Raw genomic sequence first — 20,654 nt, 5'->3', positions numbered from 1 at the left:
TCTTGCATAGAGTAGGTGTGCAATGAATGTTTGTTGAATTGAACTGAGATCTACATCCTACGGGAGAACTTAGAATAGAGCTGTTGTACCAGGGTGGTTCAGAATATGGATTCTTGAATCAAATAGCCAGGCTCTGCATCCTGATTCTGTCACTTCCAGTTGTATTAACATCTCTGAGCCCCAATTTCTTGATTAGTGAAATTAAGATAAGGATAGTAACACCTTGGTAGGGGTTTCGTTTGAATGTAAAGCACTTAGGACTTTGTAAAGACTCAATAGTTGGTAGCTAGGGACAAAAGAAGAACATCAAAAAGAGATAGTTTTCCCTGCATATCACCTTCCTCCATCCCCCAACAGGCTGAGCCAGGGAGGCTAAGGAGATGTCCTCAGACAGGAATTCCTAAGTTCTTCTCCAGGCCCCCTGGAACAGTTTCTCTAAGTTCAGATCTCTTCTTACCTTTCCTTCTGCCCTGGACTCTTCTTTCCTCTTGGCATCCTAAAGCTCTTTCTCCCATGATAACCATGCAGGAGTACGGGGAAAGAGACAGGAGCCTCTGGGCCGGGGACAAGAGCTCAGAGTTTTCCTTTCCTCCTCCTGTTCTAGGTTTGAGTCCCTCACTAGTGATGGAAGCAGGTCAAGTGTGAGATTGCGGTCATTTCAGGCCTAGAGGTTGAGAGAACAATAGTCCCAAGGAAGAGGACTGACAGGAGAGTAGCCACATATGCTGCCCTCTTCCGTGGTCCCCTGTTAAGAAAGATCACCTTCCTTGCCCTGCTCCAACATCCCTTTGGTCCGTTCTGCTGCTTCAAGTCTTTACTTCTGCTAGCCCCAGCTCAGAGCAAGCCCAGGGACCCATTGAGTATCTCCCTGCAACTCCCTCTTGGAAGTGGGGTGGGGTGGGGTGGAGTGGGCGGAGGACGGGTTGGAATTGGAGATGTGGGGGCACTAGATCAGGGGCTGAGCTCCCCCGTGGCCCAAATCCCCCGTCCCTGCTTTAGGGTCGGCCGTACCCCAGATATCTGGGGAGCTGGGGCTGAGCCTGGGGTCGCCACTGCCTCTGTTCCTTTAAGGAGCCGCTGTTTAGCATTCCTGCCGCTGCCGCTGCCGCTGCCTGACTCTGCACGCTGATTGGCTGGAATCAACTGAGAAGGGAGCCAGGGAGAGATGCTCTTGACTCCACTCAGATCCATCCTGGGGACCAGTGCAGGAGCGGTCTTCTCAGCACCCAGCCTCTGCCCAGGCTCCCGCTTCTTCTTTGCCGCTGGGCCTGGGCCCAGGAGCCACGACGGGCGACACGGAGCCGCCAGTGCTGGAGGGGGAGCCGTGGGTGCGGGGCAGCGTGGGGGCAGAAGCCCCGGGACGCCCGCCCGGCCCCAGGCCCCGCTCCGCCCGAGCGCCCCCACGGGTGCCCCCTCCTTCCTGGTCCGAGCAGTGTGAGTGTGCCCGAGAGTCCGGCGGCGGCGGCGGCGGCGGCGGCGGCGGCGGCGGTGTGGAAACCGGCGTGGGCTGGGGTGTCCGGGCGGCGGGGGGCAGTGCCATGCACAAGCACCAGCACTGCTGTAAATGCCCCGAGTGCTATGAGGTGACCCGCCTGGCTGCCCTGCGGCGCCTTGAGCCTCCTGGCTATGGGGACTGGCAGGTGCCCGACCCCTACGGGCCAGGTGGGGGCAATGGAACCAGCGCGGGCTATGGGGGCTACAGCTCTCAGACCCTGCCTTCACAGGCGGGGGCTACCCCCACCCCCCGCACCAAGGCCAAGCTCATCCCCACTGGCCGGGATGTGGGGCCAGTGCCCCCTAAGCCAGTCCCAGGCAAGAGCACACCCAAACTCAACGGAAGTGGCCCCAGCTGGTGGCCCGAGTGCACCTGTACCAACCGGGACTGGTATGAGCAGGTATGGACCAGCAGTGCGGAGGGGGGGGGGCGGGGGGGATGGTGGAGTAACCCAGGGGAGGCTGGAGAGTGGGGGCCTAGAGGCCTGAGGATGCAGCAGGGATTCCTGGAGGCTTCAAGTCAGTGGACTCCGAGCCTTAGCATTTCACCTGAGCTAAGAGAGGCGGTTGGAAATGTGTGCTTCTCTGTGTGTGTCTGTTTGGGGGTCTCCATTTGGAGGGGATTGGGAGGAGCTGTGTGTGTCAGGAGGTGAAGGTATGGCAGAGGGGTACATTTTCCTGTGAGGGGGACTGGGTTTGTCTCAGTGCGGAGGTTTAGTAGCGTCTCTGTGTCTGACAGGGGGCAGGAGGTTCTGCGGGGGCTGTGTGTGGTGTGTGCTTCCATGGGGGGGGAGGAGGGGGCATGGTGCTCTGCGTAGGGGGGACATATGTGTGTATGTATGTTAAGGTGTGTGGAGGAAGGCAATGGAGCTCTTGTGAATCTATGTAGAGGAGCCCATGTTCCCAGCTGGTTGAGCTTTATCCTTCAGTGCCATGAGTCCTTTTCTGTCCCAGTCCCTTTGTGTGTGAATGTGCACATGGACATGTGGGGATGTCTCTCTGAATGTGAAGGTGTCTCTCTGTAGATGAGGCTGCAGGGACAGCTGTGTTTGCCTGTGTGTGTAGCTACATGTATATGTGTGTGAGCATGTAGCTTAAGTGTGTGCATGCATGTGCCTGTGTGTGTGTGGTGTCCCTGGTGAGAGGCACTTGACAGGCAAAGGAGGGGAGGGAGAGGAGGCAAGAGACATGTTCCAAACAAGGCTGAGAGGCTGCTGAGAAGGACGGACTCTTTTGTCCAAGCAGCTCTGAAGTATGTGTGCTGGGGGGGCCCAAAGGTAGGGGGTGGGGGGACTAAAGCAAGCTTCTTCGCTCTAGAGCAAGCATGGTGCCTGGAGCCAAGAAGGGGCAGCTGCCCTGGTGCAAGACTGGCCCCAGCGGGGCATGTCCCCCTTGGGTACCTCCAGATGTGAGAGAACTTGGCCCCCAAGCCCTGACTTGGCACAGTTTGGGAACCCCTTGGGTGCTGGGCACAACTCCGGCTTCCACTCCCAGTCTAAACTGCCAGCTTAGAAAATGGAAGGAGCATCTGTGGGAGAAGCAGCAAAATGGAGGCTGGGCCGGCAGAGCCAGTCCTTGGCATGCATAGCGGAGGGCCTTCTGGTTTATGTGGCTCTGCAGCCCCCAGGTTAGGAGAAGAGACAGAGCTTTGCTGTCGAGGCAGGTGCTGCCTGCCCCAAGCTGGTGACTCATTCTGTCCGCCACTGTCCCCTCTGGGAATAGAAATGTGCTCTCACTCAGAAGCAAAGGTGGGACTTCCTAGGAAGGAGTCCGCATTCCTCAGTTCTGGTCTTTGTCCGTCCACACTTACTGCCTTCCCTTTCCTTACCTTGGCTATTTTGCCCTCTCTAGTGAGTCCCCCTCCTTCTTTTTTCCGTATCCTGGGGCCCTACCCATGCAAACACCCCGTCATGCCATATCCTACACAACTGCAGATAGGTCCAGTCCCAGGGCTGGGCCAGTGTCAAGGTTGTCTTTGGCAGGATGTTCCCAAGATGGCTCCTGTCCTGGAGCGGGTCCCTGAGCAGGGCATGGGAGGCTGGAGCCTCTGGTGTCTTGGTGTAGCTGGGCTTGAAGCATGCTTATCACATGTGGGCACACATGTACCCCATATGCACAGAAGGCTGTATGGGTGTCCTTTTGCTGTGTGTCTTTGCATCTTACTCGCGGCAGCTGTTTTTGGTTTGGGAGCTCTGAAAAGCCATGGGTTCTTCCTCCCTGGATCAAGGAACCAGGTGGGGCTGCAGCTGAGTCCTCCCACCACTCCCAGTGGCTGCAGGCATAAAGTCAGGGGGCAGGCCTGAAAAGTACTACCCCTACCCGTGCCCTCCAGTTTCACCAGCCAAGCACAATGGAGTTGAGCAGAGTCAGACACACGAAGGAGCCCCCCCCACCCTAGGTTTGTCGGCTCCCTTCAGATGAGGACACCATGGGTCAGAAAGGGTAACACAGCCAGAGGAAGATGGGAGGAGGTGCTGGGTTACCCGGGGAGAGAGGCAAAGAAGTCCTCCATTCTTGGGGAAGAGAGTGGGAGCCATGGAGCAGTTACTACTTGTCTGTCCAGAATCACATTTTCTCTTGACAATGGTCACAAGTTATGTCTTGTCTGGGAGACCAGTTCGGTGGGTTGGTCAGAAGAGTGCTTGTTTCCATCTCCTTCCCCTCACTTCTCCCATGGCTACTATATATTGAAGGCCATGGGCTCTGCTGCCAGTCGGTCCACAGGTTATCAGCTTCTCCCTCCTGGGGAACTGTGTCCACTCTGCTCCTATCCCACCCCTGACTTTGCCTCTGACTCCCACCCAGATCCTTCCCTGACTTTTTCTGCTGGGAAACACAAAGGGTTCAAGATCAAAAGCCTCTTGGTACGAAGCGGGTTCGGACTTTGACTCCTTCCACCCATTTGAAGAATTGGGTTCCTGGGGACACAGAGGAGATATAGAACGAGGGTTCCTGGGGTATTCTGAAGGGTACAATTTTCCATTTCCTGGGAGTTCTGCTAGGGAAGGGGATGAGTGGCCAAAACATCAGTGGCCTTGGCAGCTTGATTTAATCAAAAGAATACCTGGAGATCCAGGTTCTAGCCCCTGCTCTGCCACTAACTCCCAGTGCGCTCTGAGGTACAACCTGTGTCCTCCCTAGGCCTCGGTGTCACCATCTGTCACATGAGGGAGGTTGGACAAGATGGTGTCTGCTGTCCTACCAGTTCTTACACAGTGGGAGTCTCTGATCCCTAAGTCAGGGAAAGTTACGATTCACAAGGGGAATAGGTCCCTCCATCAAGGCCACTGGGTGTTCCCATGGATGCTAGGTGTGGCATGGTTTGCCTACTGTGTTCCATTTCCGACACTCCCCTTAAGCCAGTGCTGCAACCCTCCTAGTGAACTCCAAGGCCCTGGAGCTCAGCCTTTCAGTGAGTGCACCAGTGGCTGGCTCAGTCCCAGACAATTGATCTGGGCTAAATAAATGGGTTTGGCCTGATATAGCTGGAAGTGAGGGAGGGGTGTGGCCTCCTCAGAATCAGCCTGTCCCCATCTGTGGCCAAGAGGTGTCCTGGGGTCAATGCAGACTCCCACTCTTTGGGGGTGTGGAAGAGGAGCAGGTTGACCAGGGGGCAGATGGGTGGGAATGGGGGCAGGAAGAACTCAGGGAACTGCCTGTGTCTCCCCCTAGGTGAATGGCAGTGATGGCATGTTCAAGTATGAGGAAATAGTACTTGAGCGGGTGAGTCTGCCAATGGGTCAGGATGCAAGGGAGAGGGGAGGGTTCAGACCAGGAAACAGAAGGGTCCTGAACCTCAGCTTCAGGACTCATGGTGGGGGACTTGCATTGAGAGGATGGGGAAACAGTGGCCCTCAGAAGCTGCATACTGCATCAATCAACCAAACAACTAATGAATATTAATTGACCTTGCTTGCTGAGGCCTAGGAAATTGGGGAAGGGATGGCTTTGCTGAGGCCTCTATGCCAGACCATGAGCACAGCCTGGGAAGCTGTGTGCCAGCTCCCTCTGAGTCCTGGAGCACAAGCTCTGGAGGGTTGGGGGAAGTGGGGAAATCAAGAACCCTCCCTCATGCCCTCTGAGTGAGCAGACTGTGCCCCTCTGCCCCCTTCTGCAGGGCAATTCTGGCCTTGGCTTCAGCATTGCAGGTGGCATCGACAACCCCCATGTCCCTGATGACCCTGGCATCTTTATTACCAAGATCATCCCTGGTGGAGCAGCTGCCATGGACGGGAGGCTGGGGTGAGGTGGCTTGAAAGCAGGGCCCCGGGGGCGGGGGGGGGGGGAGGGTAGTGGGGGCAGGATGGAGATGAGAGGAAGAGGGCTGCCAGGCAGGATGACCCTTTCATTAGATCTCAGAGGGGGCAGGGGAGGGGCAGGAAGGGAAGGAAGAAGAGGTGGTGGGAGAGGGGGTGGAGGAGCAGTGGCAGGGCGTCATGCCTCTTGGGCTTCCTCTGCAGGGTGAATGACTGTGTGCTGAGGGTGAATGAGGTGGACGTATCAGAGGTGGTGCACAGCCGGGCCGTGGAGGCACTGAAGGAGGCGGGCCCTGTGGTGCGGTTGGTGGTGCGGAGGAGACAGCCCCCACCTGAGACCATCATGGAGGTCAACCTGCTTAAAGGGCCCAAAGGTGTGGGTTCCTGTACTCTGGCCAGAGGCCCCTGGTTGACGTTGTAGGAAATGGAAGGGGACAGCCTTACTCCTTGCCTGACTCCCTGTTCTGGCTCATGGACTTCTTTCTTGACTTCACATCTCATTCATCTTTACTGACCTGGGGATGGCAGCCTAGTGTTTGGGATTCCTGGGGAGGGAAAGCTCCTTCAGGGGGTTGGGGGGTGCCAGTGGGTTGGCTGCAGTGGGGAGATGGGTCTGGGATTGACTGAGCACTCTAACTTCTCCTTGTGGCCCTCTCCCACTCCCTTCGGGCCCTCAACCAGGCCTGGGTTTCAGCATTGCTGGGGGGATTGGCAACCAGCACATCCCAGGAGACAACAGCATCTATATCACCAAGATCATCGAGGGGGGTGCTGCTCAGAAGGACGGACGCCTACAGATCGGGGATCGGCTGTTGGCGGTGAGACAGCCTTTGGGGATGCCAAAATGGTAGGGTAGGGTGGGGAGGTGGGGCTCTAGTAGCCTCACACTCCACCTGAACCTCACTCAGGAATCAGCATTGTGGGGAATTTCAAGAGCATCATCTGGGTTGTGTGTACTCAGATACCAAGGCCCTAGTTCTTTTCGTGGATGGCACTCCCTCACCTGCTCTACTGCTGTCTTTTGCTTCTTCACCTCTCATAGCACCATATGGGCCTCTAGTAGAAAGAGTACTGTGGAATTTCAGTGACAGGGTACCCTTCAGGGTTCCCTGGAGAGGCCCTCCCTTCTCCCAAGTGCCAGCCCTAAGGCCTTACCTCTTCTAGGTGAACAACACCAATCTGCAGGATGTGAGGCATGAGGAAGCGGTGGCTTCACTGAAGAACACATCTGATATGGTCTACCTGAAGGTGGCCAAGCCAGGCAGCCTCCACCTCAACGACATGTATGCACCCCCTGACTACGCCAGCAGTACGTACCCATCCACCCTGTCCCTAGCCTTGAAACCCCTGCCCCCTGGTTTCTGGAGGGGAAATAATTAAAATGCCCTGTTCAGAGAGAGAGAGAGAGAGAGAGAGAGAGAAGAGGACTAATGCTCAGGAGAACTGATCCAGATCCCAGCTCCATCCCTTATAGCTGGGTGCCCTTGGACGAGTCCCTTTCACCTGTCTTTAGTTTCTTCTTTGGCAAAAAGAAGCTAATGATATATGTGCCACCTTCCTCATAGGACAGCTGCAAGGATCAAATGAGATCATGGACAAGAAAGCCCTTGGAAAACTATTAGGCTATAGAGATGTGAAGGATTATTATTAGTCACACCTCTAGTCATGCCTTTCTTTGTAGACTGCTTGACTTTAGTTCTTTCTAAGACTCACAGGAGTGAGCCTAGGATTCAGAAAGGTACTGTGGAGGAGGAACCTGGGTGGGGGGGGCAGGGTAGTGAGAAGGGAGGAGAGTCCTGAGGAATCGGCATCCCTTGGTGGCTTTTGCATCCCAGGTGGGGTATTGGAGCACAGTCCTTGATGGGGATCAGATCAGGTAGGGACCTCCAGGGAATGGTCTTTGAACTTTCTCTCCCTTCCTTGATTCCAGCTTTTACTACCTTGGCTGACAACCACATAAGCCATAATTCCAGCCTGGGTTATCTTGGGGCTGTGGAGAGCAAGGTCAGCTACCCTACTCCTCCTCAGGTTCCCCCTGCCCGCTACTCTCCTATCCCTAGGCACCTGCTGGCTGAGGAGGACTTCACCAGGTAAGACCGCCCAGCTACACACACCTTTATCCCACCTAGGGATGAGGACGATAGGAATTCGTTTCTAGCTAGCCACTGGTCTCTTTGTAGTATGGCTTTGAAGAGGATTAAGCCCTCATCACTTCTCTCTGGGGTCTGAGGCCCTCTCCCAGCCCTTAGGGCTCTGGGGAGGGCCAGAGATAGCTGCAAGGACAAGTTCTACCATCAGGGGGAGTGCCAAGTGTGTGGCCCCGAGTACAGAGAAAAGGTGGGGTGGAGCGTTTAGGGGGCCGAGGAGGTGGAAGCTGCCGGGTGGGGGGCGGTTTCCTTCCCGGAGACAGTGGCTGTCCCTCTGCAGCAGTCGTTCTAAATTAGAGGGAAAAAAAGCTGTTGAGCCGGTGGTGTTGTCAGGACGCTGGGAGGCTGGCAGGCCCGGTGGCCTCCCAGGGAAAGGCCCCGCCCCACTCTGGCGGCGGCCGCTTTGGCGGGGCGGCCGTGGAACTGGTCGGGCCAGCCGGGGTTCTGGGGGACAGGTTTGCTGCGGGGTGGGGCCTGGTAGGCTGCTGGGCAGGCTGCAGTGGAAGCCGGAAGGGTAGGCGGACGGAGGGGAGAGCTGGAGGAGCCATGGAGGGGGCATGCAAGTTCTCCGGCCCCGGCTTGGCCCTGGGCTTAGGCTCGGCCTCGGCCTGGAGGAGGGCTTCACAGAGGTGGGCCTGGCCGCTCCGCTCCCTGCGGCCTGGAGGGGATGCCAGGTAGGAGGAGAGGAAGGATGTGAGCAAGAGCATCCGGGACTCAGGGAGGGAGCCTCACACCCAAGACTGGGGAGTAACAAAAGGAGTCTTGCTTGGACTTGGGGCTCTTCTGATGAAAGATGCTTAAAGGGAAGGCGGTGGACCAGGCAAGAGTGTGGGGAGTCAGGTTGTATGGATGTACAAGAGCAGCTGTAGCTCTCACCTGATGACACTGACCATTTCTAGAGGGATTCCTTAGACATGGTTAGTTGCAGTTGGAGTTTTCATGTGTTAACTCTCTTCAGTTAGGTTCCTAAGCTCCCTCTGGGGACCTGGGATTTCTTTATCTGTCTCCCACATCACCTGGTAAGGGCACACAGGAGTAGCTGGTGACCAAATCTGTTACTGGGGAAGGTAGGAGGGGTCAGAGTTGGTGGGTGGAATTTTGAGACTGTTGGAGAAGCATGTGTAAAGTAAGTACATTCTGGGGATGGTGAGTGCAATCAAACCCAGGCTGATTTCCAGTGCCCCTAACTGGTTCCCCTTGGTGCGGCCCCTGGTCCATTACGCCAGTGGTAGGATAGGAGAATCTGGGGAAAAAGAGGATGAGAGTGAATGGGCTCTGAGGTCTTTAGACAGGGTAGGGGTGTGTTGAACCAAGAGAGGAGAGGATCGTCCACTGGGAAGCTGACTCCAAGCCCTCAGGAAGAACGGAGGGAAGAGGAACTGAAACTTGGCACCTGGCAGAAAACAGCAGCCAAGCAGGTTTCAGGAGAGAAAGGAAGCAACAGGGTATCACATATAGGGACCTAAGTCATTCTCCAGCAGTGCGGGCCTTGCTCTAGGCTGGCTTATATCCACCTCATCCTTACCCTTTTACTTCTTTTCCACCAGAGAGCCCCGCAAGATCATACTGCACAAGGGCTCCACTGGCCTGGGCTTCAACATCGTAGGAGGAGAGGATGGAGAAGGCATTTTTGTCTCCTTCATCCTGGCAGGAGGCCCAGCTGACCTGAGTGGGGAGCTGCGCAGGGGAGACCGGATCTTATCGGTGAGGGGAAAAAGGAGAGGTGGGAGGATGGGAGCTGTGCCAATCTAAAAGGGAGGAGGGGAGATCTTGCTTTCTCCAAGGAATGCTTCTTGAGATGGAAGAAGGCTGAGCTGGAGAAAACTTATATTCTTTTTATATGTGACCTTAGGGAGTGCCAGGGATGGAGCCCAGGCTTATCCTTAAGGAGAAAATGAATGTGTTTTGGATCTTAACCCTGGTTGTCATTTGACCCCCACAAAGATAATTATTACACTAGAGATTTCATATTGTTTAGGTCTTGTCTTAGGGTCAAGGATGGGATACTGAGAAATGCATCTGAGTAGGCTTAGGGATGGGCTGACCATCTCCCTCTCCTAACTCCCATGACAGAAGACCACCTTTCTTGCTTTTGGGGTGGCTCATAGCTCCTCTCTTTGGATAGGTGAATGGCGTGAATCTGAGGAATGCAACTCACGAGCAGGCTGCAGCTGCTCTGAAGCGGGCTGGCCAGTCAGTCACCATTGTGGCCCAGTACAGACCTGAAGGTAGGAGATGAAAGTTTGGACCAGATGATTTGGGGAATTTAGACTTCAGTGTTGGCTTTTTGCCATCATAGGTACCAAAAGCTACGTGATCGGGTCCCTTCTGCCTTAGGGCAGTAACCTCTTCCTCTCTCGTTTTCCCTCTGGACAGGTGATGGTTTGGGCAGCTTTGGAGCATCTAAGGCTGTGCTCAGAGCCTGCTGATCAGGGCGGCAGTTCAGCAGAAGGCCAATAGTGGGCACCAGCCCTATGGAAGGAAACAGATTGGGGCGACTAGGAAAAAGGGGAGGGGGAGAGGGGCGGAGACTCAGGGCTCAAATGCGAAGGGATGTAAATGTGTGCGGTGGAACTGGAGAAGAGTAGCTCCTGGTTAGATGGACCTCAGGGACAAGAAATCTGCCTTCTTAGGACATCTTGGTCCTAAGGAAGGAAGCCTCTTCCTTCCTCTCATCAGGGTGACTGTGAAAGATCCATAAACACACTGGAAAGGTGATGTTATGCAGTCGCGGTAGGCAGTCAGGGGTGGGTCCCCTCCCCCTACGGGGGGCCTTCTTTGTGTTCTCAGGGAGCAGGGCGGGGCTGGGTATGCAAATGTAGGCGTTTGATTGGCTGGGGCCAGCCAAGGAAGGCCCAGGTGCCGAGGTGAGCTGCCGGATGGCGCGCCCCAGTCAGCCAGCCGGCGGGGTGGCCATTGGCTGGCCGAGCGCGGCCTTCAGCTGCACGCCCCGCCCCGTGACCCAGGCGGAGGGCGACGGGCGTCTCTCCTCGCCCCCCCCCTCGCGTGCCTCAGGCGTCTCCTCCTCCTTCCTCCCCTCCCCCTCCCTCCTCCCTACCTCCCCTCCTCCCGCGTCCCGCTTTGTGTCCGTGGTCTCCCGCGCCGGACGGAGGGGCTGGCAGGAGTGGCGCTTTCTCAGCACTAGACCTGGACTCCGACCCGGCGCCAGGTGAGCTGGGGCGGACGAGGGTCAGGCCCCCTCGCAGTCCCCCCTAGCCTCTCTACGGTTCTGTTCTCAAACTCTCTTTTCCAACACTGCGCCCCAACTCTGCGCTCTCCCCGGAATCCCTTCGCTGCACGCCCCCAGCCCGTGTGGTGCGCCACCTTTGAGCCCCTCTCCCAGGGGAGAGCCGCCTGGGGCCGAGTGCCTGCTCTCCCGCCACTGAGCCGTGTGTGGCCCTCACCTCTTTGCCATCACCTCTCCCTACTTACGAGCTGTGCCTCTTTTCGCCCCGGGACTTCAGCCCTCCCCTCAGCCTCCTCCCAACTGGCTGCTACGTCCCTGCAGCTCCCTAATCCCTTTCCTCAGAGGAATTTTCTGACCGCCCCCCTCCCCCACTTGCATTAATCCGCCAAACCTGGCTACCTCTGGGAACACCCTAGATTGGCTTGGTATTCTCAGGACCCCACCCCACCCACCACCCACCCCGCTTTTGTTTGCTAGGGTTTTCTTACCGCTCCCGACTTCTCTCCCCCCCCCCCCCCCCGCCCCGCTTTGTAAGCCCAGCCTTTGTCCCTTGGGGCTGCAGCCCTGGACTCTTTGGACACCTAGGCCCCGCGGGACAGTTACTAAAGTGGAAGAAGAGACCTCTCCTGGGCAGGTGCTCTGTTTCCGTGATGAGAGGCGGAGAGGCCGGGTGCCCTGTCGCAGAGCTGTGAGGCATCGAAAGCACCTACCTTTGTCCTTCCCAGCCCCCCACTCCTGTTAAGTGCCTCAGGCCGAGGGCCTGAAGGGGAAGAAGAGAGGGGCCTGCCATCTTCTGCTCTAGGCTTCTTTGATAGGGGCAGAAGTGCGGGGAGGTAACTAACAGGAGAACTTATTGGTCAGAGGTCACTGGACAGAGGGATGCAAATAGACGCTAGTCCGGGACGCCCGGGTGGCTCAGCGGTTTAGCGCTGCCTTCAGTCCAGGGCATGATCCTGGAGTTCCAGAATCGAGTCCCGTGTCGGGCTCCCAGTGCATGGAGCCTGCTTCTCCCTCTGCCTGTGTCTCTGCCTCTCTCTCTGTCTCTCTCTCTCTCATGAATAAATAAACAAATGGACACTAGTCTCTCCATGTTGGCATTCAGTTAATGACAAGAAACACACCTTGGGGTTATTGTTTGTTTAATTTCTGCATATACTTTTCGCTTCTCAGTGAAGAGCTGTCCATCTGGTTTTTATTAGCAACCGATATTTATCATGTCATGCCCACAACTTAGACAACTGTAGGTTCTGCAAAGAAAATGGTTTCTCCTGCATATTTGTGTGTGTGTGTGTGTGTGTGTGTGTATGTATGAAATTGATGTGTTTCGTTTGGTTTTGCTCTGTGATGTTGGGCACATGGAGACAATACTGTGAATTTGGTGGCAATATGTTGGAAACTGGTGACTACATATTTCTCTGAGTTTTCTTGGGAGTATGTAACCGGTTTGGATAAAAAGCTGCAAGTTGTCCAGGATAAAGAAATTCATTCCTGCCAGCGTTTATTGCTCTCTGAGAGTATTTCTGAGAGTTTATAATGTATGTTGAGGTGCTGTCTCATGTTAGGTCTCTCTACCACTGGCCAAACAAAGCCTTTCTTAGGATTTATTGAACCAGTGTTGGTAAGGCTCTGCCACTCCAGCAGGGGTGGCAACCAGCAGGGGTCCAACACGCAAAAAGCTTTTTGTTGTTGTTCCGTTTGAAAATGGACCCTCAGAGACAGGTCCAGAGGAACTATCAAGCATTTGGTGTTGGGCTCTGAATTTTCTTTGATAAAATGATAGCTTTTAAAAATAAGGACTCCATGTTGATCATTTTATGAATACATTAAATACTGTTCTTCAGAAAACTACTACATGGCCATTTACAAAAGGAATTATCCAATTATATGTCTTTTGACCAAAATGGCAGAGACTTTGCATGCTACGACCCATGTAAGTGTTCATTATTTGTATTATTTTCACATAGAACGTGGGACCTGGAAAGGTTTGCGTACTCCATCCAACCCGTCTTTGTGCAAACCGGAACAGCAACAAGAGAGCAAGGACATGACTTGCCTAAGGTCATGAAGGGAAAGTTGCCAGGGGACTAGGGGGATGGGAGGTAGTCAGCAATTGGTTTAAGTCAGAGGTCCACCAGCTGGGACAAACCATGCTTGGGAATACCTGAGAGACCTAAGACCTAGTTGGAGTGGAGGAACAACAAGAAGGGGACTGGGGAAATAAATAAGAGAGACTAGGGGAAGTACGGGCAGGGGTAGATTAGAGTGACCTCCATAGTGACTACTGAGCTCCATTGCCAAGCCAATGCAGCCTTTAGCTAGATAGCATTTAGCATGAGAGCTTAAAACATAGCTTTGACTAATTAGAACAGAGTAAGAATAATTTTTCTTTTTGTTAACGGCTTGAGATATAATTCATATACCATACAATTCACCCATTTAGGTGTATAATTCATTGGTTCTTAGTGTATCCACCGAGTTGTATACCCAGCACCACAGTCAATTTTAGAAAATTTTCATTACCCTCCCCTTTTAAAACATTGAGAGGATTTAAGCACTGAAAGGGTGTTAAGTGTAGGACATTTGCTTCCTAGTGTACCTCCCCTGGGCACTTAGGGGCTGGATGGCAGTTTGATGGGAATGCTTTAAGTTTGGAATTCTTTCATATGTCTGATTTGTTCAGTGTGGGTTAAATGCATAATGAAGATAGAAACCATGTCTATCAGTTTGAACTTTGTATTGTGCCTAGCATGGGTGCTTTACAAGAATTTTTACAATGAAGCTTTGGAAAATATTAAAATAGAAATAGAAGTGCTAAATGATAAGGTACCACAGTGAGAGATGCTATTTAATAGTTTCACTCTTGATTGCTCCAAACTGTTGTGGACATAGCAATCCTACCTATTAGTTAAAAATAGCATGATGTTCTTGGGCATGTATAATCCTGCTTAAAATTCAAATTGAAAATTTAAACAACTGACTCTTGGCAAAGGCTCTCTCCCAATCTATTCTAAAATGAAGAATATTTTTCTGTGATTTGTGAAATTGCTCCACCAAGGGAAGTACAGGCTTCATGTTATAACATTTTAATTTAGAAACTATCTCCTACATTCCAACCCCCACCCCCCGCCAGTTACTTTGTTTCAGCTTCTATTTATAAGCCGAGCTAGTATTTTTCTGGAAAGTCCTTTTGTTTTTAGAGTTAAACCTGAGCCCCAAATCAGAAGGTGAGCCAGAAATTGGTCACTAAGTTGGCTAAACTGGGAATTGATCTTTTATGACCAGTCTTTTCACTTGGCATGTAAATCTGGACATGCTGGGCATAAAGGACTGGGAGAGAATGACTTTTCCGTACTTATTTTAAAGTGCTGAATAAGCACACTTTCGCCATGGAAATGCCTTCAGGTAAGGCCTGAAAGAATGAAGGATCAGTGATGATAATAACTTGAAAGTGTAAAAGTAATATTTTTCCTGTAGCATTTAAATAACCATCCCATCTCCCCCTGTTTGAGAATGAAAGATGTAACCATAGCTGCTACCTTATCAGCATGATCTCTCTTGAGAGCACAGAGGTGAAGGTTTATCAAGGCAAAGAATTCAACTCCTGAAACTCATTTTGCTATCCTAAAAGAAGGCTGTATAGGGAAGGCAGAAAATGAAGTCCTGTTAACAGCATTTCTGCGCTGAACAATTTAAAGGCAGCTCATTTTGTATTCATGTTCGTGTTCCCCCCACATAGACTAGAGCCTGTCCCATGGTTTGTTCTACTGAATTCATGAGTATCTCTGTGATCCGGATGTTTTTGTAAGCATCAATCTTCAGGATATCCCTGGGGGATAGGTGGTATCATCCCCATTTTAGAGATGAGGAAGGTGAGGGTCAGAGAGGTTGAGTGACTTGCTCAAGGTCCCACTGCCAGAAGAGGGCAGAATCAAAGTTTGAAGTCAGATTTCCCTGAGAACTTCAGGTCCAGGGCTTTTGCCTCCAGGCCACAACTACCTCCCATCACAGAAGAGAAATTGCAAACCCCCTCTTCCTACCCAGGTACATCTAGACACAGCAAAAAATACTGCCCTAAGATTCTTCAGGTGCCAGAAGCTGTTAACAAATGGAGTGAAACCAACTGCCGAATGTCTGCTTTTTAGTCTTGTAAAAACTCCCAAATTCCTATACCAAAGGAGGAAGTAATCAGGGAGTAGAGGGGCTGTTAGAAGCCTGAGGGAGACCTACAGACTCCTTATGAAAAGAAAGTGGACTTTGGTAGACTACTACAGAATGATAATTGTTGGGGAACCCAGGAGGAATGAAAAGATGGGAGCTGGTTTGCTTTAACTATAATTGCAAATGTTTGCAGGCTTAAGAAAATTAATTCAGTAAGTAGCATTTCTCATTTCTTCAAGTGAAATGGAATATTTGTCATTCATTTTTTTATGACCTTATAGTTCACTCAGTTAAGGGTGCAATTCAGTAGTGTTTAGAATATTCAAAGAGTTCTGCAGCCACCACCACAATAGATTTTAGAATATTTTCATCAACCAGAAAGAAAGCTACCCTTTAGGTATAACCACCTCCTACTGCCCAGACTCCCCATCTCCCTGAGTACTAGGCAACTACTAATCTACTTCTTGTCTCTTATATATTTGCCTATTCTGGACATTTCATATAATTGGATTCATATACTATATGGTCTTTTGTGACTGGCTATTTTCACTTAACATAATGTTCTCAAGGTTCATCTGTGTTGTAGCATGTATTAGTACTTCATTTCTGTTTCTGGCTGAATAATATTCTATTATATGCATATAACACATGTTTATCCATTCATCACTTGACAGATACTGGGTTGTTTCCACTTTGCATCTATTATGAATAATGCTCTATGAGCATCCATATGCAAATTTTTGCAATGACATGTGTTTTCATTTCTTTTGGGTATGTATACTTACTGGATCATATGGCAACTCTATGTTTAACCTTTTGAGAAATGGCTGGGCTGTTTTCCATAGCAGCTACACCGCCTCACATTCCCACCAGCAGAGTGAGGGTTCCGCTTTCTCCACATCCTCACCAACCCTTGTTAATGTCAGTCTTTTTTATTTTAGCCATCCTGATGGGTATGAAGTAATATCTTGGGGTTTTCATTTGCATTTCCCTAGTGGCTAATGACATTGAGCATCTTTAATGTGCTTATTGTTTCCCATTCATTTTTGCTTTGCTCCATCCCCTGATTTGATTCTCACCCTATTTCTAAATTGTCTCAGACCAGAGTAGGCCAACTTTGTTATTACTCAAGTGATTAGAGGGAACCAGGAGGATAAGGGACTACCTTTTATTCTTATCGCTGAGTGCTGGAGGGGCTGAAGGCTTAGGTGTAGATCATTTTAGCTAGGAATGCTGACCTTATAAAAGTGATAGGGCCCACCAGCCCTCCCCCCCGCCAAAAAAAATACCAGCTTATTCACATACCCTACAATTCACCCATTTAAAGCATACAGTTCAGTGTTCTTTAGAATGTTGAGTGGTACAACTGTCACCACAATCAAGTTTAGAGCATTTTCCTCACCTCAGAAAGGAGCCCTGTCCCATTAGCAGTCACTCCCCATTTCCTCCAACTTCTCCCTTTCCCTAGCCCTGGGCTAAAGTTACTTTTTCTGGCTGGTTCATATAAATGGAATCATGCCAAATGTAGTCTTTTGTGTATGCCTTCTTTCATGTAGCATAATATTCTCTAGGTTCATTCATGTTGTAACATGTATCAGTACTTCGTTCTTTTTTATGGATGAATAATATTCTGTTCTCTGACTTTATCACATTTTGTTTATGTATTCATCAGCTGATGAACATTTGACTTGTTTCTGCCTTTTGACTATTATGAATACTCCTGTGAACATGCATAGACAAATTTTTGCGTGGTCATGTTTTCAATCTCTCTTGGAGATAAATACACATACACACATCCCTAGGAATGGAATTGCTGGGTCATAAGGTAACTTAACATTTAACATTTTGGAGGAACTGCCAAACATTTTCCCAAAGTGGCTGCACCCTTTTAGGCCTACCCTAAAGTTTGTAAATTTAGGAGATAAACTTAGAAGAGAAAAAAAATGTTACCTTTCTTCCCAGTTTTGCCTCCTGGGCTGAACTTTATATACAGATGTGTGTGTTTGTGCTGGGATTTTCTATCTTCATGTAGCCCAGGAACATTGTAGCTAGAGTTGGCAAAGTATTCTGTACCTAGCTAGGCAGGTGCGTTCTTTGCCTTGTTAGGTGGTTTGAGACAAAATCCTATAAAATGTCAGTTTTCCCGATAGTGGAGAATGACTAGAATAATGTATAGTGATGAGAATGAATTATTTATTTAGTTACAACTTAAGATTTCCTTTTAATTCAATGTATTGCTTGTTGAAATCTTGACCCTTTTATTTACACTGTTGATTTATTTAAAGATGTAGCCTTATATTCTGTAATAGGGAAATAGTTTTATTGTTTTAAAGAGATATAGGAGAAGTAGAATAATTTGGGCCTGTCATTGTCGCTGAACAAATACAGTTTTTGCTCTCATGTTAAGAATATACATATAAGTTATGTGTGTGTGTGTGTGTGTGTGTGTATAATGAGTGTGTGTATAAATGCTAAGTCATTAAATCCTATGGGAATTATCTTGGAGGAGGAGCCAAGGCCCTGGGTTTTAGTTGTTACTTTATCTTTTTTGGGGGGGAGGAGGACAGAAATGGAGAGAAAGAGAGAGAGAGAGAATCTTAAGCAGGCTCCACTCTGCACATGGAGCTTGACATAGGAATCAGTCTAACAACTCTGAGATCATGACCTGAGCTGAAATCAAGAGTTGGATGCTTAACCAATGGAGCCACCTGGTACCCTAGTTCTGACTTTAAGTTAGCTCAATGATCTCATGCTAGTCAATTTCTTTGAGCCTTAATTTTCTGATCTATAAAATGAGGGGACTGTGCAAAATGATCTCTAATGTTTCTTCTACCTTAAATTTTGTGTCAGATAAATGGAATTGAGTTGAAAACTCAATTTACAGTTATATTTGTACCTAGACTGTTATTGAATCACAAAGTTTTGAGCTAATAACTGTCTTGCTTTAATAAGGGTCTTGTCTCCCCTCTTCTTTCCTGTGATGAGACTTTCATTCTCTTGAAATGGACCTTCATTTACTTTTCATTGAATTTAGATATCTTTTAAAAAGCAAAGGCCCTAGAGATTTGGGGATTTTTCCACTTGATGAAATTAAGTGATAAAAATGTGAATAGACCATCAAGTGCCCTCCTCATCACTGGGTGTTATACTATATGTTGGCAAATTGAACTTCAATAAAAGCAAATGAAAAAAAAATTTGAATAGACCAAAAGAAGAAAACTAATATATTTTGTACAAATATGTACATTAAGGGTCTGGTTTACATACACATTCTTCAGATTTTCACAAGGGAGGAAGAATTTTGCAAATCTTGAGTTAAATTCCAGACTAGATTTTTTAAAAAAAGATTTATTTATTTTAGAGAGAGCATGGATTAATGTGTATGTATGCAAGTTGGGGGAGGGGCAGAGGGAGAGCATCTTCAGACTCCCTGCTGAGCATGGAACCAGACACAAGGGGCTTGATCCAGTGACCTATGAGATCATGACCTGAGTAGAAACCAAGAGTCAAACACAACACTTTTTTTTTTAGATTTTATTTATTTATTCATGAGAGACACAGGCAGAGGGAGAAGCAGGCTCCATGCAAGGGAGCCTGACAGGGAACTGGATCCTGGGACTCCAGGATCACGCCCTGGGCCAAAGGCAGGTACTAAACCGCTGACCCACCCAGGGATCCCACACGCTTAACACTGAACTGACTGAACCACCCAGGTGCCCCTAGACTAGATTATTAAGAGTTGTTTTATAAACACTCAGAAAAAGAAATGAGGAGCTCAGGAGCCAGTTGGTATTGGTTTACCAGGTTTAAACAAGTCATGTCAGACTGGCCAAATTGCTTGAGGGAACAGGGTTACTGGACCAGTAGATCTGGGAAATATGGTAGATGTGGTATATCTAGATTTTGACAAGGAATTGGCAAGTCTTCTTTGGTCCACTCTTGGATAAGATGGTGAGGTGATAATAGTGATAATATGTCTGAGGGGGGGGAAATCCCTGGGTGGCTCAGTGGTTTAGCACCTGCCTTTGGCCCAGGGTGTGATCCTGGAGCCCCAGGATCGAGTCCCACATCGGGCTCCCTGCATGGGGCCTGCTTCTCCCTCTGCCTGGATCTCTGCCTCTCTCTCCCTTTCTCTGTGTCTCTCATGAATGAATAAATAAAATATTTAAAAAAATATGTCTGAGGGGATTTGTCTGTAACTGGTTGAATGATCAAACCCAGAGGAAAATGATGAATGAGCCAGGAGCAGTGTGGAGGGGAGTTTCTAATGGATGTGTGTGTCCTGGCTTTGTCCTTGGGCCTGTCCTATTCAGTCTGCCTCCCCACTCTCTTCATATTATATTTATTTTTGTTTTGTTTTAAAATTTTTTAAAGATTTTATTTATTCATGAGAGACACAAAGAGAGAGGGAGAGACATAGGCAGAGAGAGAAGCAGGCTTCCTGCTGGGAGCCCAATGTTGGACTCGATTCTGGAACCCCAGGATCATGCCCCGAGTTGAAGGCAGATGCTCAACCACTGAGCCACACAGGCATCCCTTTATTTATTTTTGTATTGCATTTAGATTTATAGCAAATTGGAAAATACAGAAAAATACAAAGTAAAAAAAAATTGAAATCTCCTGTACAACTACCTCCAGAGATAACTAGTTTGTGTCTGTATGTCTATGTATGTGTTGGGTGTTATTTTCCTCCAAATTCTTATGTGTCATATAGTATGTATGTATCTCTTTCAAGACTAGAATCATTGATTGATTGATTGATTGATTGATTTTTAAGATTTTATTTATTTATTCATGAGAGACACAGAGAGGCAGAGACATAGGCAGAGGGATAAGCAGGCTCCATGCAGGGAGCCCAATGTGGGACTCAATCCCGGAACCCTGGGATCACACCCTGAGCCAAAGGTAGACGCTCAACTGCCAAGCTACCCAGGCATCCCAGAATCATTGATTTAAAGTTTTATATCCTTTCTTTTAACTTACCATATGTCATGAATATCTTATTGAAATGGTTTTTAATAGTTAAATAATATTTCATCATGTGTGTGCCATAATTCATGTGACCATTGCCTTTTTGGTGGACATTAGGTTGTTTCCAATTTTTTATCTTATAAGTAACACTGATGGATATCCTCTTATGAGGCTTTATGTGAATCTAGTATTGCTTCTTCAGAATGAATTCCTTGGTGTGGGATTATTGGTCCAAAGGGTATGAACATGTTTAAGACTTCATACATTTTGCCAAATTGGTCTCCACCTTCACCAACCGTATAAAGGGTATGTAGTTTGAGATCTTGCTAACATGGAGTGTTATTTTTTTAAAATCTCCGCAAATTTGATAGCTAAAAAATGTTACTTAACTCATTTTAATTTTTGTTTCTTTTTTAATGATAGAACTGAACATGTGTATGT

The 20,654-nt window shown here is 49.4% G+C and overlaps 1 protein-coding gene across 7 annotated transcripts in view; it reads left to right on the top strand.

Moving 5' to 3' along the window:
• Positions 1-1,538: 1,538 nt before the first annotated feature.
• Positions 1,539-20,654, top strand: part of DLG3 (discs large MAGUK scaffold protein 3) — a 55,063-nt gene continuing 35,947 nt past the window's right edge. For 2 of the 7 annotated variants that reach the window (XM_055338350.1, XM_055338349.1), the window contains exons 1-11: positions 1,539-1,895; position 3,936; positions 4,854-4,906; positions 5,167-5,217; positions 5,612-5,736; positions 5,955-6,124; positions 6,432-6,568; positions 6,915-7,059; positions 7,681-7,840; positions 9,445-9,601; positions 10,023-10,125. In XM_055338350.1, coding sequence (XP_055194325.1) covers positions 1,539-1,895; position 3,936; positions 4,854-4,906; positions 5,167-5,217; positions 5,612-5,736; positions 5,955-6,124; positions 6,432-6,568; positions 6,915-7,059; positions 7,681-7,840; positions 9,445-9,601; positions 10,023-10,125 — 1,459 coding nt within the window. Of the gene's footprint in view, positions 1,896-3,935; positions 3,937-4,853; positions 4,907-5,166; positions 5,218-5,611; positions 5,737-5,954; positions 6,125-6,431; positions 6,569-6,914; positions 7,060-7,680; positions 7,841-8,410; positions 8,572-9,444; positions 9,602-10,022; positions 10,126-10,928; positions 11,067-20,654 lie in introns of those variants that run through there. The other 5 variants (XM_055338354.1, XM_055338353.1, XM_055338352.1 and 2 more) reach the window with 4 other exon arrangements.

The sequence above is a fragment of the Nyctereutes procyonoides genome, unplaced genomic scaffold (assembly GCF_905146905.1).
Source record: "Nyctereutes procyonoides isolate TBG_1078 unplaced genomic scaffold, NYPRO_anot_genome, whole genome shotgun sequence".
Lineage (NCBI taxonomy): Eukaryota > Metazoa > Chordata > Mammalia > Carnivora > Canidae > Nyctereutes > Nyctereutes procyonoides.
This window is presented reverse-complemented; position numbering and strand designations above follow the sequence as displayed.